The sequence below is a fragment of the Nicotiana tomentosiformis genome, chromosome 5 (genome assembly GCF_000390325.3).
Source record: "Nicotiana tomentosiformis chromosome 5, ASM39032v3, whole genome shotgun sequence".
NCBI classification, from domain to species: Eukaryota; Viridiplantae; Streptophyta; class Magnoliopsida; order Solanales; family Solanaceae; genus Nicotiana; species Nicotiana tomentosiformis.
The window spans coordinates 7,431,706-7,443,962 of NC_090816.1; the positions used below are offsets into that span (position 1 = coordinate 7,431,706).

A 12,257-nucleotide genomic window follows, 5' to 3' on the forward strand; every position below is an offset into this window, starting at 1 on the left:
AAGCCAAGTGTAACTCTTTACTGGTGGTGAACCAAGTAAACAAAACCTTCGAAGTTCGAGAGGATAGAATACAAAGGTATTTGGACCAATTGCAGGTAACTTTGCACCGTTTCAAGGAATGGACTTTGCAGCATGTACCTCAAGAACAAAACAATGAGGCCGATGTACTTGCAAATTTGGGGTCATTGGTCGAGGAAGATGAGATCAGCTCGGGGACTGTCGTTCAACTCTCGAGATCCGTGATCGAGGAAGGTCATGCCGAAATAAACTCTACAAGCTTAACCTGGGATTGGAGGAATAAATATATTGAATACTTGAAGAACGGAAAGCTCCCATCGGACCCTAAAGAGTCGAGGGCCCAACGAACCAAAGCTGCTCGATTCACATTGGCTGAAGATGGAACATTATACAGAAGGACATTCAATGGATCATTGGTAGTATGCTTAAGACTAGAAGACACTGATTATGTTTTACGAGAGGTCCACAAAGGCACTTGTGGGAATCACTCCGGCGCCGAATCACTGATTCACAAAATTATTAGAGCAGGATACCACTAGGATAACATGGAAAAAGACACTAAGGAGTTTGTTCGAAAATGTGATAAATGTCAAAGGTTTGTACCGATTATCCATCAGCTCGGAGAACAAATTCATTCAGTCCTATCCCCATGGCCGTTCATGAAATGGGGGATGGATATCATCGGCCCTCTGCCATCGGCCCCAGGTAAAGCTAAGTTCATTTTATTTATGACTGACTATTTCTCTAAATGGGTTGAAGCGCAGGCATTCGAGAAAGTGAGAGAGAAAGAGGTTATAGACTTTATCTGGGATCACATCGTATGTCGATTTGGGATACCCGCCGAAATAGTGTGTGACAATGGAAAATAATTTATCGACAGCAAAGTGACAAAATTCCTCGAAGACCATAAAATAAAAAGGATATTATCAATGCCGTATCACCTTTGTGGGAACGGACATGCTGAATCGACGAACAAGACTATCATTCAAAATCTAAAGAAAAGGTTGAACGACGCCAAGGGGAAATGGAGAGAAATTCTACCCGAAGTCCTTTGGGCATATCGAACAACATCAAAGTCCAGTACGGGGGCAACCCCGTTCTCCTTGGTATATGGATCCGAAACCTTGATTCCAGTCGAAGTCGGGGACCTAGTGCCAGGTTTCAACATACAACAGAAGAGTCAAATCACGAGGCTATGAATACTATCCTCGAATTATTGGATGAAAAATGAGAAGCCGCACTCGTTCGAATGGCTACACAAAAGCAACGAATCGAAAGATACTACAATATGAGAACCAACCTTCGCCATTTCAGAGTCGGGGACTTAGTCCTGAGGAAAGTCACCATCAACACTCGAGATCCTAATGAAGGGAAGCTCGACCCAAATTAGGAGGGACCCTATACATCGTCGGAAAGGGATCTTATAAGCTCGGCACGATGGACAACGAACAATTGCCAAATAATTGGAACATATCGCTTCTCAAACGGTATTATTGCTAAGGTATGACTTTATCCCCTTTTTCATTTATATATTCGACACTAACTCACTGCAGGTGTTCGACCAAAGACATCGAGACCTCACATTTTAAATCACGCGTTGCACCCTTTTTCCCTTAGATCGATTTTTGTCCCAAGTGGATTTTCCCGGCGAGGGTTTTAATGAGGCAACAATTATGTGCTACAAGAGGACAATTCAATAGTATCCAAGGTTTCTTTACAATAAACCTCGAATACTGGGGGGCATCACCCTCGGATGTTACACTTTCGAGGAAAATACTTCGTGTCAAAGGGTCTCGATAGAGAAACTTTGTAATGGGCCAAGCGGTCGAATGAACCGTGTCCATATAGATTAGTCGAGCCCCGATGGCAAAACATGTACGCATGTATAAATTATACATAAAAGCATTATTTCTATATCAAACATCTTGTGTCTCAAAAATAATTTTCTACTATACAAGCTCCATACTTATGATTTTGTGAGAAATAGCTCAAGGGCCAAGTGCAAATATACCTCGTACAATCGGGGACTATCGTCGACGATCGACATATTCGAGTAATCTAAACCCAAATTCATAAGACCTCAAAGAGGCACCCCTCGATCTATAGGCCAAGAACATCACTATCGGGGACTAACACTTCGAACAAGTTTGAAGTATTATTGGGAAATAAGCCCAAGAGGCATACCCAAAGGCTACGGCCAAATTAAGGCGGCTCGGAGATGTCCGAATCCCGCAATAAAAATAGACCTTCGAATTCTTTAAAAAAACAGTTAAAAAAGGCTACCCTCGGCAAGTAATCAAAAGGGCTTCGATGAAATCAGACCTAGAAAAACCTTAAGAGGTATCAAATTTTCTTAACACAAACGTGCTAAGGCACACAAAGCAAAGGAGTTTCAATCGACATCAAACCCTCAAAAAATTCAATAGGTAAAGAATACATGTTAAGGTATAAAGAAATTTTTTACTAAGTCTTTTAAGCCGAAAAAGGGGAAAATAACCATCTTTTAGAGGCCATATCGGCCCAATCTAAAGAGCCCAAGGGCCAATACACTTAGAGTTCGAGATTTTGTTCTCACTCAATTCGGACCTAAGGGTTCCACAATTCCGAGCTCAAATAAAACTGACTCGAATATAGCTCGAGGATTCATCATTATTTGATATAAAACCTTAAGGGGTCTGTTACTGTGAGTTTGAAACTTACTCGAACTCGGCTATAAAAACAGTACGATTACGGCTTCGATCAAGCCATCTGAAATCAAAATCCCGAACATATTGTTGAGCTCGGGGACTCGCCCTCGCTTGACTAAAAACCTAAGGGTTTGTTCTACTCTGAGCTCAAGCTATTTCTCGCTCGATTATAGAGGCTACAACAACCCGATTGCAACAAAGTTTTCACAAGGCAAAGGCAAAACAGAATTTATCATAAATCAAAAATCGGAGACGAAACAGAAATAAAAGGAATCTTTCATATATGCAAAGTATTTACAAAGACCACAAAGGGTCTTACACAGGGTCTTACACAAATTATTTCCTAAGTTCCTAGTCTGCCTCGGGAGCCGCATCTTCGGGAGCTTCATCTTCATCTCCTCCGTTCTCGGATCCACTCGCAGAGTCTTCATCATCGGAAAGCAAAGCTTCATCCTCATCCTCCAAAACCTTCGCACTCTCGATATCGGCCATGAGGTCGAAGTCATGAGCATGTACCTCCTCAAGAGTCTCTCTCCGAGACTGACGCCTAGCATGCTCGGCAATACGAGACAATCTAACCTCAGCATCAGGAATTTCCTTTGCCCGAGTGTTAGTGGCTTTAGCATCGGCTCGGTAGGAGGCCACGAGCGCCTCTGCCTCGGATGTGGCCCTTGCAAGCTCAGCGGCCAACCGAGTCTCGAGCTTTTCAACCTTCTCGGCTCGGGCCAAGTTCTCTTCCTTCATACTTTGGAGTTGACACTCAACCGAAGATAGTTGGGCCCGAACCGCATCTTTCTCCGAGGCGAGACGGTCCATGTTCTGCTTCCACCCCAAAGTCTCTGCCTCTTTCATCTCGGCCTTCTCACGAAGCCGCTCAACCAATTCGGTCTTCTGCTGAACCTGCAAAATCAAAGTGTTAGTCGCCAATATCAAGTTAATACATAACAAGCTCCAAAACATTTACATTACCCGTTCAATGAGCTTGGTTTGATCTTGATGAGCTCTTGTCAGCTCGGCTCGAATACTCATGATCTCCTCTTCTTTTTGCACATAGAGGAGTTTGAGGGCGTCCCTCTCCTCCGTAAGATTTTTGAGATCAGTCTCACATCGGGCCAGCTCAGGCCAATATTTAGAGGACACTTCTCGATGGAGCGTCGTAGCCTGTGCAGAAAGAAAGGAAATCAGACTTAGAGAAATAAGAACAAATGCAAGCATGGTAACGTCATCGACCGCAAGTAAAACTCACTTGGTTCAGAAGCCGCTGAGCCTCATCAAAAGTGAGTGATGCATCCAGGTTGGAAACATCATTGACCCCCACGAAGTAGCCGCGAAATATATCATCCCCTTTGGGGGTTGTCCCCACATCGGGGGTCCCCATGGACAGGGCATCCCAAAATTGCCCCTCAGAGAATGTGGGATCGGGCGGCGAATCATCAATGTTAATTGCACAAAGCGAGTCACTTGGGGCATTCTCTTCTCTTTGAAGGGCCTCAGAACTAGAGCCTTAGGGCACACCCCCCGGTTGCTCATCACGGCATGAGGCATCCTCAACACCCGATGACTCGGGGACTTTGCTCGGACCTTCCTCCGAGATCACCTCGGTCTGTGGCTGAACCTCCTCGACTGTCACCGACTCAGCAGTTCTCGAAACTTTGATTCCATCCCTCTTCTGAGCCACCAGCAAGCAGTCGACATCTTCTCCCTCCCCGTCTTCATCTCGTAGCGTTTGGACTACATCGGCAGGTAGAACGACGAGATCAGTCTTCGACTTTCGAGCCCTACTTTTCCTGGGCTTTGGGGTATCTGGTGGCGAGGCCCTTCTCCTTTTTCTTGTCTTTGGTCGGCTTCGGGACCTCCTCTTCCCCAAGGGGATGCAGCCTGATAACGACATTATCTCCAAGACCTGTATGAGAAGAAATCAAGTTAAAAAGAAGTATTTCACATGAAAGCATCAAATACTGACAGGGGAACTTACCATGATTTTTGGCCTCCCATCGACCCTTTGCTAAATCGCGCCACGAGCGCTTAGCATACGAAGAGGTTGAAACTAGTTATCGAACCCAACCTGCAAGTTCCGGGACTGCACCATGAAACCAGGGGGAAGTTGCACCACAAATAAGAATATAGATGAGAAGAGGTAAAGGAAACATAACAAGTAATCAAACGTTATCGGCGACGTTCTACTTACGCTTCATGTTCCGTCTTCGGGGAATGGAATCTTCTCGGCGGGGATTAAGTCGGAGGTCCTGACTCGGACAAACCGGCACATCCATCCTCGGTCCTTGTCCTCGTCTATGCTCGAGAATAGCACCTTCGTGGTGCGGCGCTGAAGCCTTATCAGTCCGCCCCGATATAGACGGGGGCTGTATAGCCTAATGAGATGATCGAGGATGAAAGACATCCCCTCGATCTTGCTCGAGAAGAATCTGAGCAAAATGACAATGCGCCAAAAAGAGGGGTAGATTTGGCCTAGAGTTACCCGGTATTGGCGGCAGAAGTCGATTACGACAGGATCGATAGAACCTAGCGTGAAAAAGTAAATATACACACTTAAGAACCCTTTCACATGAGTGGTGATGTCCTCCTCGGGGGTAGGAATCACCACCTCTTTATTCTCCCAGTGGCAGTCCCTTTTCACCTGCTCGAGATCGCCTTCGGATATCGAACAAATGTATCTAGACATGGGCTCGCATCGGCCAAGAACCGAAGAGGATTTTTCGATTTTAAAGTCGGAAGTAAGTTCACATGGCCCAGGGATGCACTCTTCGATACGTGGCTCCACCAGTGTTTTCTTCTTGAGGAACGGTCTTTAATATTTATGCCATTGCTATATGAGGTTTAAGGAAGGAGAAGGCGGAATTTGGATTTTAATAAGAGATTGGCAAACGGAAACCGACAAAGTTGATGAACTTGAAGAGAATAGAAGAGTTTTTGAAGATTAGAAAAAGTTTGAAAGTAAAGTTTGAAAATATTATGAATGTTGTCGATTTATAATAGCCACTTTGATGGTTTGAAAGCACCGGTGGCCGACCATCAACTGGCGTTAATTAATGACCTTGGGAACTGCGCAGATGCGAAGCTTCAATCGCTTCTGTCGCTTACGTCACAATGTTGATGTCATAATTGATCGAGGTATTAAATCGAAGTCTCAAATTCGTTTCTTCTCGTTACACTCCAAAAAATGAGGGGACTATCTGTATACGGTCGAAATCGGGCATACCCGATTTCGTTGGCAAGGGAGTTGCCTCGAGGGTAACCTCATAATAGATCGGACTCGAGCTCGAAGATAGAACATCATGCTTGGAGATCGAAGTGTTCATTAAGATCGAGGCCAGAAACAATCGAGATCAAGCATGAGTGACTTCGAGTAAGGCGTAATAACAAAATGGCGATATATTAGTAATCGGTCGAAGATCCCGGTAGAAATTCGGAAACAGTTCAAATCAAAGCGGTTATTAGTGCCAATCATGGGATCTACTTCCGTTATTAGAGTTGTACCTTATTTAAGATTCCTCTATTATATAAAAAGGGATCACATTCACTTGTAAAAAAATGAAGGATTATTCACTGATAAGAATATACATATGTGTTGTTTCTTTGTTTTACTTACTATTCATCGCTGTTTGTTCCATCCTCCACTGTTATTATGAATTAACCTCGAGACTATCTCGAATCGAGATCGAGGCATTGTTTGCGGACCAGTTTAATTTATTTTATTGTCCAATTTATCTATTTAATTTGTTGTTTATCAATTGGTGATGGTTTAAATCACATATCCTTAAACCACAATATAAGTTTAATTGTTACTCAATTTTTAGGGTAAACAATAATATATGTTCTCTATAACAGTACTTCGCTATAACATCCAAAAATATTCGGAACAAACGAGGCTGTTATAGAGAGGTTTTACTGTACTATAAACTCAACTTTCCTTCTTATTTTTACATTTTACCATTAAATTAGCTTAAGAGGGCTTTATTAGTTAAACCTCAATCCCTTTTTAATAAGAGGAACTTAATATCCTTGTATGTTTATATTTCTTGATTTATAACTCTAATAATTTATTTTGCATTTCAATAGCTATTCATACTTCACATGCCGTTGTTGCGCACATGTTGCTTCCCTTTGAGTTTTAATTGACGGACTGGGTTATGAATTCATCTTAGCCTAACCCATTTTGATCCAAAATGATAAAATTTAAAACTGGCTAGTCGGCTAAAACTAAGAAGACCTAACTCAAATAGTTGTTCACTCAACCATTTAAACTAAAAATAATCAGTGGATGTATAATATATGTATAATTTATATAATATATGTGTATAATTATGTATATTCAATGTATAATCTATGAATATGACTAGAAAAAGTAAACAATGAATGCGACCGCTATTTATGTAAAGATCCCAAACTAATTCTATTCTCTAGGCGAAACGTGTGTAAATATATATATTATTTGTTTATAATACACATCTATCTATCTATATCATCAATACTATATTAAAAGCACGAAAACCTTTAGCAAAAAGTCGTTCGTCTTTTTTACTCTTTTAAAATAGAGTTCGTATTAGAAAAAATAGTCATTTGATTATTTTTCTAATATTTATGACATAGTCAATTAATAATTTTCCTAATATTTAGGACTTTAATAATTTTCTAAAATCTAGGACTTTTATATCAACTAAGTTTTCTATATTGAAGTTTTTTCTTATTTGAATTATGTAGTATACCATATTTGCAACAAAAAAAAGTAATAACACGTAATACATAAAAAAATCACATTTTTAGGTTTAGAAGCTTTAGAAAATATTGCAAATACAATTTAGTTAGGAGAAAAGAAATTTAAAAGAATTACGAGTAGAGAAAAAAGGATTGATTAAAAAGGGGATGTTTCATAACTAACAAATTTAACAGCTTGTTTGGATGGCTATTATGTATCGTTTCATGATGTATCGTATAGTATTGTATCGTTTTGATGTATACAATGATTGGATATATTGTATTGTTTTTCGTCATTTTATGATATCATGCACCAACAATATGAAGAATAAATTTACAATATTATAGAGAAAAAAGTAAGGTACGAGGTAGAATTATTATATAAAAAGATAGGGTAAAGGATAAAATAAAATTATTTAATAATATGGAAGGGCAATATGAGAGAAAAAACTAAGGGAATGACGCGACCACACCAAATCGGTCGTTCCATAAAGTAACACTTTTCGTCATTACGTAACGACAGATTTAACAATATGATATAATAAATTTAAGTAGCAACCAAAAAAATTATATTTAAAGTAATAATACGATACAATATAATATGTAATAATCATCCAAACAAGATTTAAGAGTCTTTTTTTTTTCTTTTTCTGTTAACCTTTTTGTAAAGATTGATTCTTTGGAAATTCAGTCTTTTAGAAAAAGTTAACAATTACATAATGCAATTTGGCATTATGTTCTTCTAATAAGCTACTAAAAAATTAACATATAATCCAGTACTCTAATTTATTATTAAAAAACATTAATGAATATAATTATTTATAAGTTGTTAATCACTAACATTAATTATTAAATAATAAGTTTCATAATGCACATATATGAAATATTGCTATCAAACAAAATAATGTAAAAAACAAGATTTGAAGAGAGCCTCGAAGATGAGTTGAACCTCCACACTATTTAGCACAAGATTTTTTGAGCCTCGCGTGCATTAAAAATAGAAGAATTTTTATTTAAAATATTTTATCGAAAATTCACTTTCATGACACGATGTTAGTGTTCTCAACTTCTAAAATATAATTAATGAATAGAGTTTTTTGACGAGTCATGTGGTAAATAATGAATTTTTATGATCTTTAAAGCTTTACACATGATTGCACAAGAATCGTGGGACGAGCCCGTACGTAAGGCGGTGAGCCCATAACAAGTGTTCGTCCCCGCGCTTGAGTCATAAGCTTGCAAAGACATGAGCCCACGCAATAAATTCAAGAATATCTTACGAGTGTCTCCAATTTTGCCTACCCTTTATTTGGCAAGTGCAAACAAAAGTTATTAGTAAAGGCCAAGTAGAAAGATTCAACACTGATATATTCATTAGTTTTTTTTACCTTTTGAATCCTTCATTGAATAGTTTTGGAAGTCTTGATATTATAAATTTTAAAAGCAATCGAGATTTTAATTTATATAAATTATTTCTTATTTGAATATTATAACATTGTCATAATTCTTTTTATATTATAACATGACTACAATTCATTTGATATTATCTTTGAACTCTTTAATTATTTGCTCAAATAATACTTTTTACATCATTAGTTTTTTGTATAATATTTTGAAATGATACTTAATAATCAAAATAAATAACAAACAAATAATTAAGAACATAGAAGATAAAGATAGAGGGAGGCAAAGAGAAAGAAATAAGATAATCGGATAAGTCATATTTTTTCATTTGTCGAAACAACTAAATAAGATAAATATTCATCATTTTTTAGGAATTTATATTTTCTAATTTTATTTTATAATGCAAATATGTTATGTAATATTTAGACAATTTCTTAATAAGTTCTACACTCATTATATGAATACATGCGCAAAGCGCGTATGGCCTACCCTAAGACTAGTATATGCAAAACATATACTCCATCCGTTTAAAAAAGATTGGCATTGTTCGGAGTACAAGGGTCAAAGTAGTTAAAGAATTTGGACATAGATTCTTTAAATTTTTAAAATTAAAATTTATATTTTCAAAAACTACATAAAAAGTATTATAAGTCATAAATAATTCATAATTTAAAATATTTATAAAATATTTATGAAAAATGTGATCAAAGAGTAACCTTGTGGACTTTTCAAATAGTAATAGTGCCAATCTTTTTAAACAGACGAAGTATATATTATCAGCTATTATTTTTGGGTGCGGTTACAAATATATTCAACTGATTTTGGAAGGATTGGTACCCATCTATTGACAGACCCGTCCAAATTTGACTCAAGTAGTTCTCTATTCTTGCACCAGAGGTTTTTCCCTTTTTAATTTCCATTTTACCACCATTTAGGATTTACCTCAAGCCGTAAAAAGAATTTAAGAAAAGAAAATAAATAAAATAAGACATAAAGGTGTAATTTATAGCCCACTCTTGAGATCATATCCTCACTTCATTTGGGAAAAAATGTCAGGATAAGAACAAATATTGATGGAAGTAAATATGATTAAATCCTAAATTTAATTCTTTCAAAACATTAACTTATTACTTACTTATCTAGATTTTACAAGGGCAAAAATCATTTAATTAATTAATCCTTTTAACTCATTTTGTTTTTACAGTTGTGGAGCTATAAAAACTAGCTGAAAGAAGAAAAATACTATAAAGAAATCAAATTTATAATGATCAATTTCATCATCATGATCAAAAGCCTTTTCATTTTACTCATTACTTCGTTTATTATTAACGTTCGTCGAGTTACATCTGATGATCACGGTCCACGTTACGAGGTTCATATTATTGATGTTCTCCCAAATAATAATATGCCGTTATGGTTTCATTGTGCATCTAAAGATGACGATCTTGGATATCATAATCCTAAAGTGGGCGATGATTTCCATTTTCGCTTTAATATGCATCTTTTTAAACATACTCTCTTCTTTTGTCATTTCTGGTGGGGTAAAAAACAAAATGCGTTTAATGTTTTTACCCAAGACTTGGCTAATAATTGCTCAGGCGACCTTCCTATTTACTATTGTAACTGGAAAGTACAAGAAGATGGCTTTTATATGGGTCCTCAACTTAGTCAATTAAAGAAAATGCATGATTGGTCGTAAGAAAAGAGATGTATGGAATTTATAAGTATAATAATAATAATATCTATATGAATGTTATTTTTTAAAGTGTTCTCTTGTTCCTTTTTGCACTTCCTCTTGCCTTTAAAATAAGCAAATCAAATTTCCAAGAAAAAGTTTGCTAGAATTGCTTCCACTGCTACATTTTCAAGATACACATGTTTAATTTTGGCATTAATAGGTATGTTAGTGATTTTGTAATTTTCTTAGTGGGTTTTTAATATTTTTCTAGCTACTTCTACGTAAATTCCAAAACAACTTTTGCAAATTAGTAGCCACTTTGAATGTAGAGTGCCTAATCCTGCAAAACTTAGAATGTCATATAGTGTGGTTATCTTCTTTATAGTAACGGTAAAGTTGTCTCCGTGTGACCTATAGGTCAAGAGTTCGATCCGTGAAAGCAACCATACAAATACTTGCATTAGAGTAGACTGTCAACGTCACACCCCTTGAAGCCCGGCCTTTCCCCGGATCATGCGTGAATACGGAATATCTCGTGCACTGAACTACTCTTTTTCATCTTTGATATAATCCGGAGGACGGAGCAAATTAAGTTTACTGAATGGCAGATTGTGAAATCTTTTGTGTGTACATGTAATCCTATGTGTAGTTTTGTGGAAATGGTTATGTTCACTTAATTTCACATTAAATGCCAATAGACTTAGGAAATCTCAATACCTAGGGGCTAGGAATAAACTTATATTAGGACATACAATAACATATTTGCGTTCACATCGCTTGGGTAAGAATATGACACAAAGTTAGCAAAACTAAGTTGTTTACCCTTAAAAATGGATAACAATAAAATTTATACGCAATTTTAAGGATATGTGGATTAGTTCAATACAAGCGATCAATAACGTTAGATAAGCGAATTAAAAATAAAATAAATAACCAAACCAGTCGTGATGTTAAGTCCGAGCTTGGATTTGAGCTTAGTGATTGTTCTGCCCTCGATTCGGAGCCAAATATTTATGAAAAACTATGAGCGAAAATAAGAACTTTAATAACTTAGAAGCAGAGAAAACAAGTCTATATTGCCTTGATATGCGTGTTACAGTGTCTCTCTTGAATAAAAATCACCCCATTTATATAGTTGGAGAGTTTCATCCCTAGTACAATTTTAAGAAAGGTAAAAATCTTCTTTTTCGTTAATCATTGATCTGCTGCCGATACGGACCGAGATCTACGCCGTGATATCCGGTTGGACACGGATATCACAACCCTTTGTTAGTCATGTGCAGGCATTTGATAATGCTTTCCGAGGTCTTGGAGCTCGAACTGGATCCGGGGGGGCGTGGTCTCGATGGCTCCAGTGATAGGCGCTTTGTTCGGGCCTTAGTACGAGAGGTTCCTAGCTTCGATTCCGATTCCTTGTAGTTATGTCCTTGCTTCGTTTGCCCCACCGAGAAATCGGGGTGCTCATTGGCCTCGGTTTTACCCGTATACAGATAGTCCCCTCGTTTCTCAGAGAGTAGGTTTGCCAAAACGATGAGAAACGATAGATATTCTTGGGTTCCTTCGTCCGTACGTTACAACCGAAACGACGAAGAAGTTGAAACGTCCCATCAGTCGTGTCGTTCTGACTTCAGACACGTGTCAACCATCGACTGGTGCCTCCGAATGCGAAGCGTCGCGTACTTCCCTAATAAAAGCTTCTACCCTTTGCTCTTTTTCCACTTTTCGATCAAGCTTCCACCTTCGAATTTCCTAGC

General features: G+C 37.7%; 1 protein-coding gene across 1 annotated transcript; it reads right to left on the bottom strand.

Moving 5' to 3' along the window:
• Positions 1 to 3,056: 3,056 nt before the first annotated feature.
• LOC138891884 (uncharacterized) lies at positions 3,057 to 4,083 on the bottom strand. The gene is made up of 3 exons (XM_070175567.1): positions 3,952 to 4,083; positions 3,675 to 3,866; positions 3,057 to 3,605 (listed from the first exon to the last, which is right to left on the bottom strand). The coding sequence occupies exons 1-3, from the start codon at positions 4,081 to 4,083 to the stop codon at positions 3,057 to 3,059; spliced, it is 873 nt and encodes a 290-aa protein (XP_070031668.1).
• Positions 4,084 to 12,257: the final 8,174 nt, after the last annotated feature.

Coding starts and splice junctions, on each gene's coding strand:
- LOC138891884 (XM_070175567.1), bottom strand. CDS start 4,083: ATGGGGACCCCCGATGTGGGGACAACCCCCAAAGGGGATGATATATTT. Junction 3,867..3,951: donor CTCAGCGGCTTCTGAACCAA/GTGAGTTTTACT, acceptor CTTTCTGCACAG/GCTACGACGCTCCATCGAGA. Junction 3,606..3,674: donor AAACCAAGCTCATTGAACGG/GTAATGTAAATG, acceptor TTGATTTTGCAG/GTTCAGCAGAAGACCGAATT.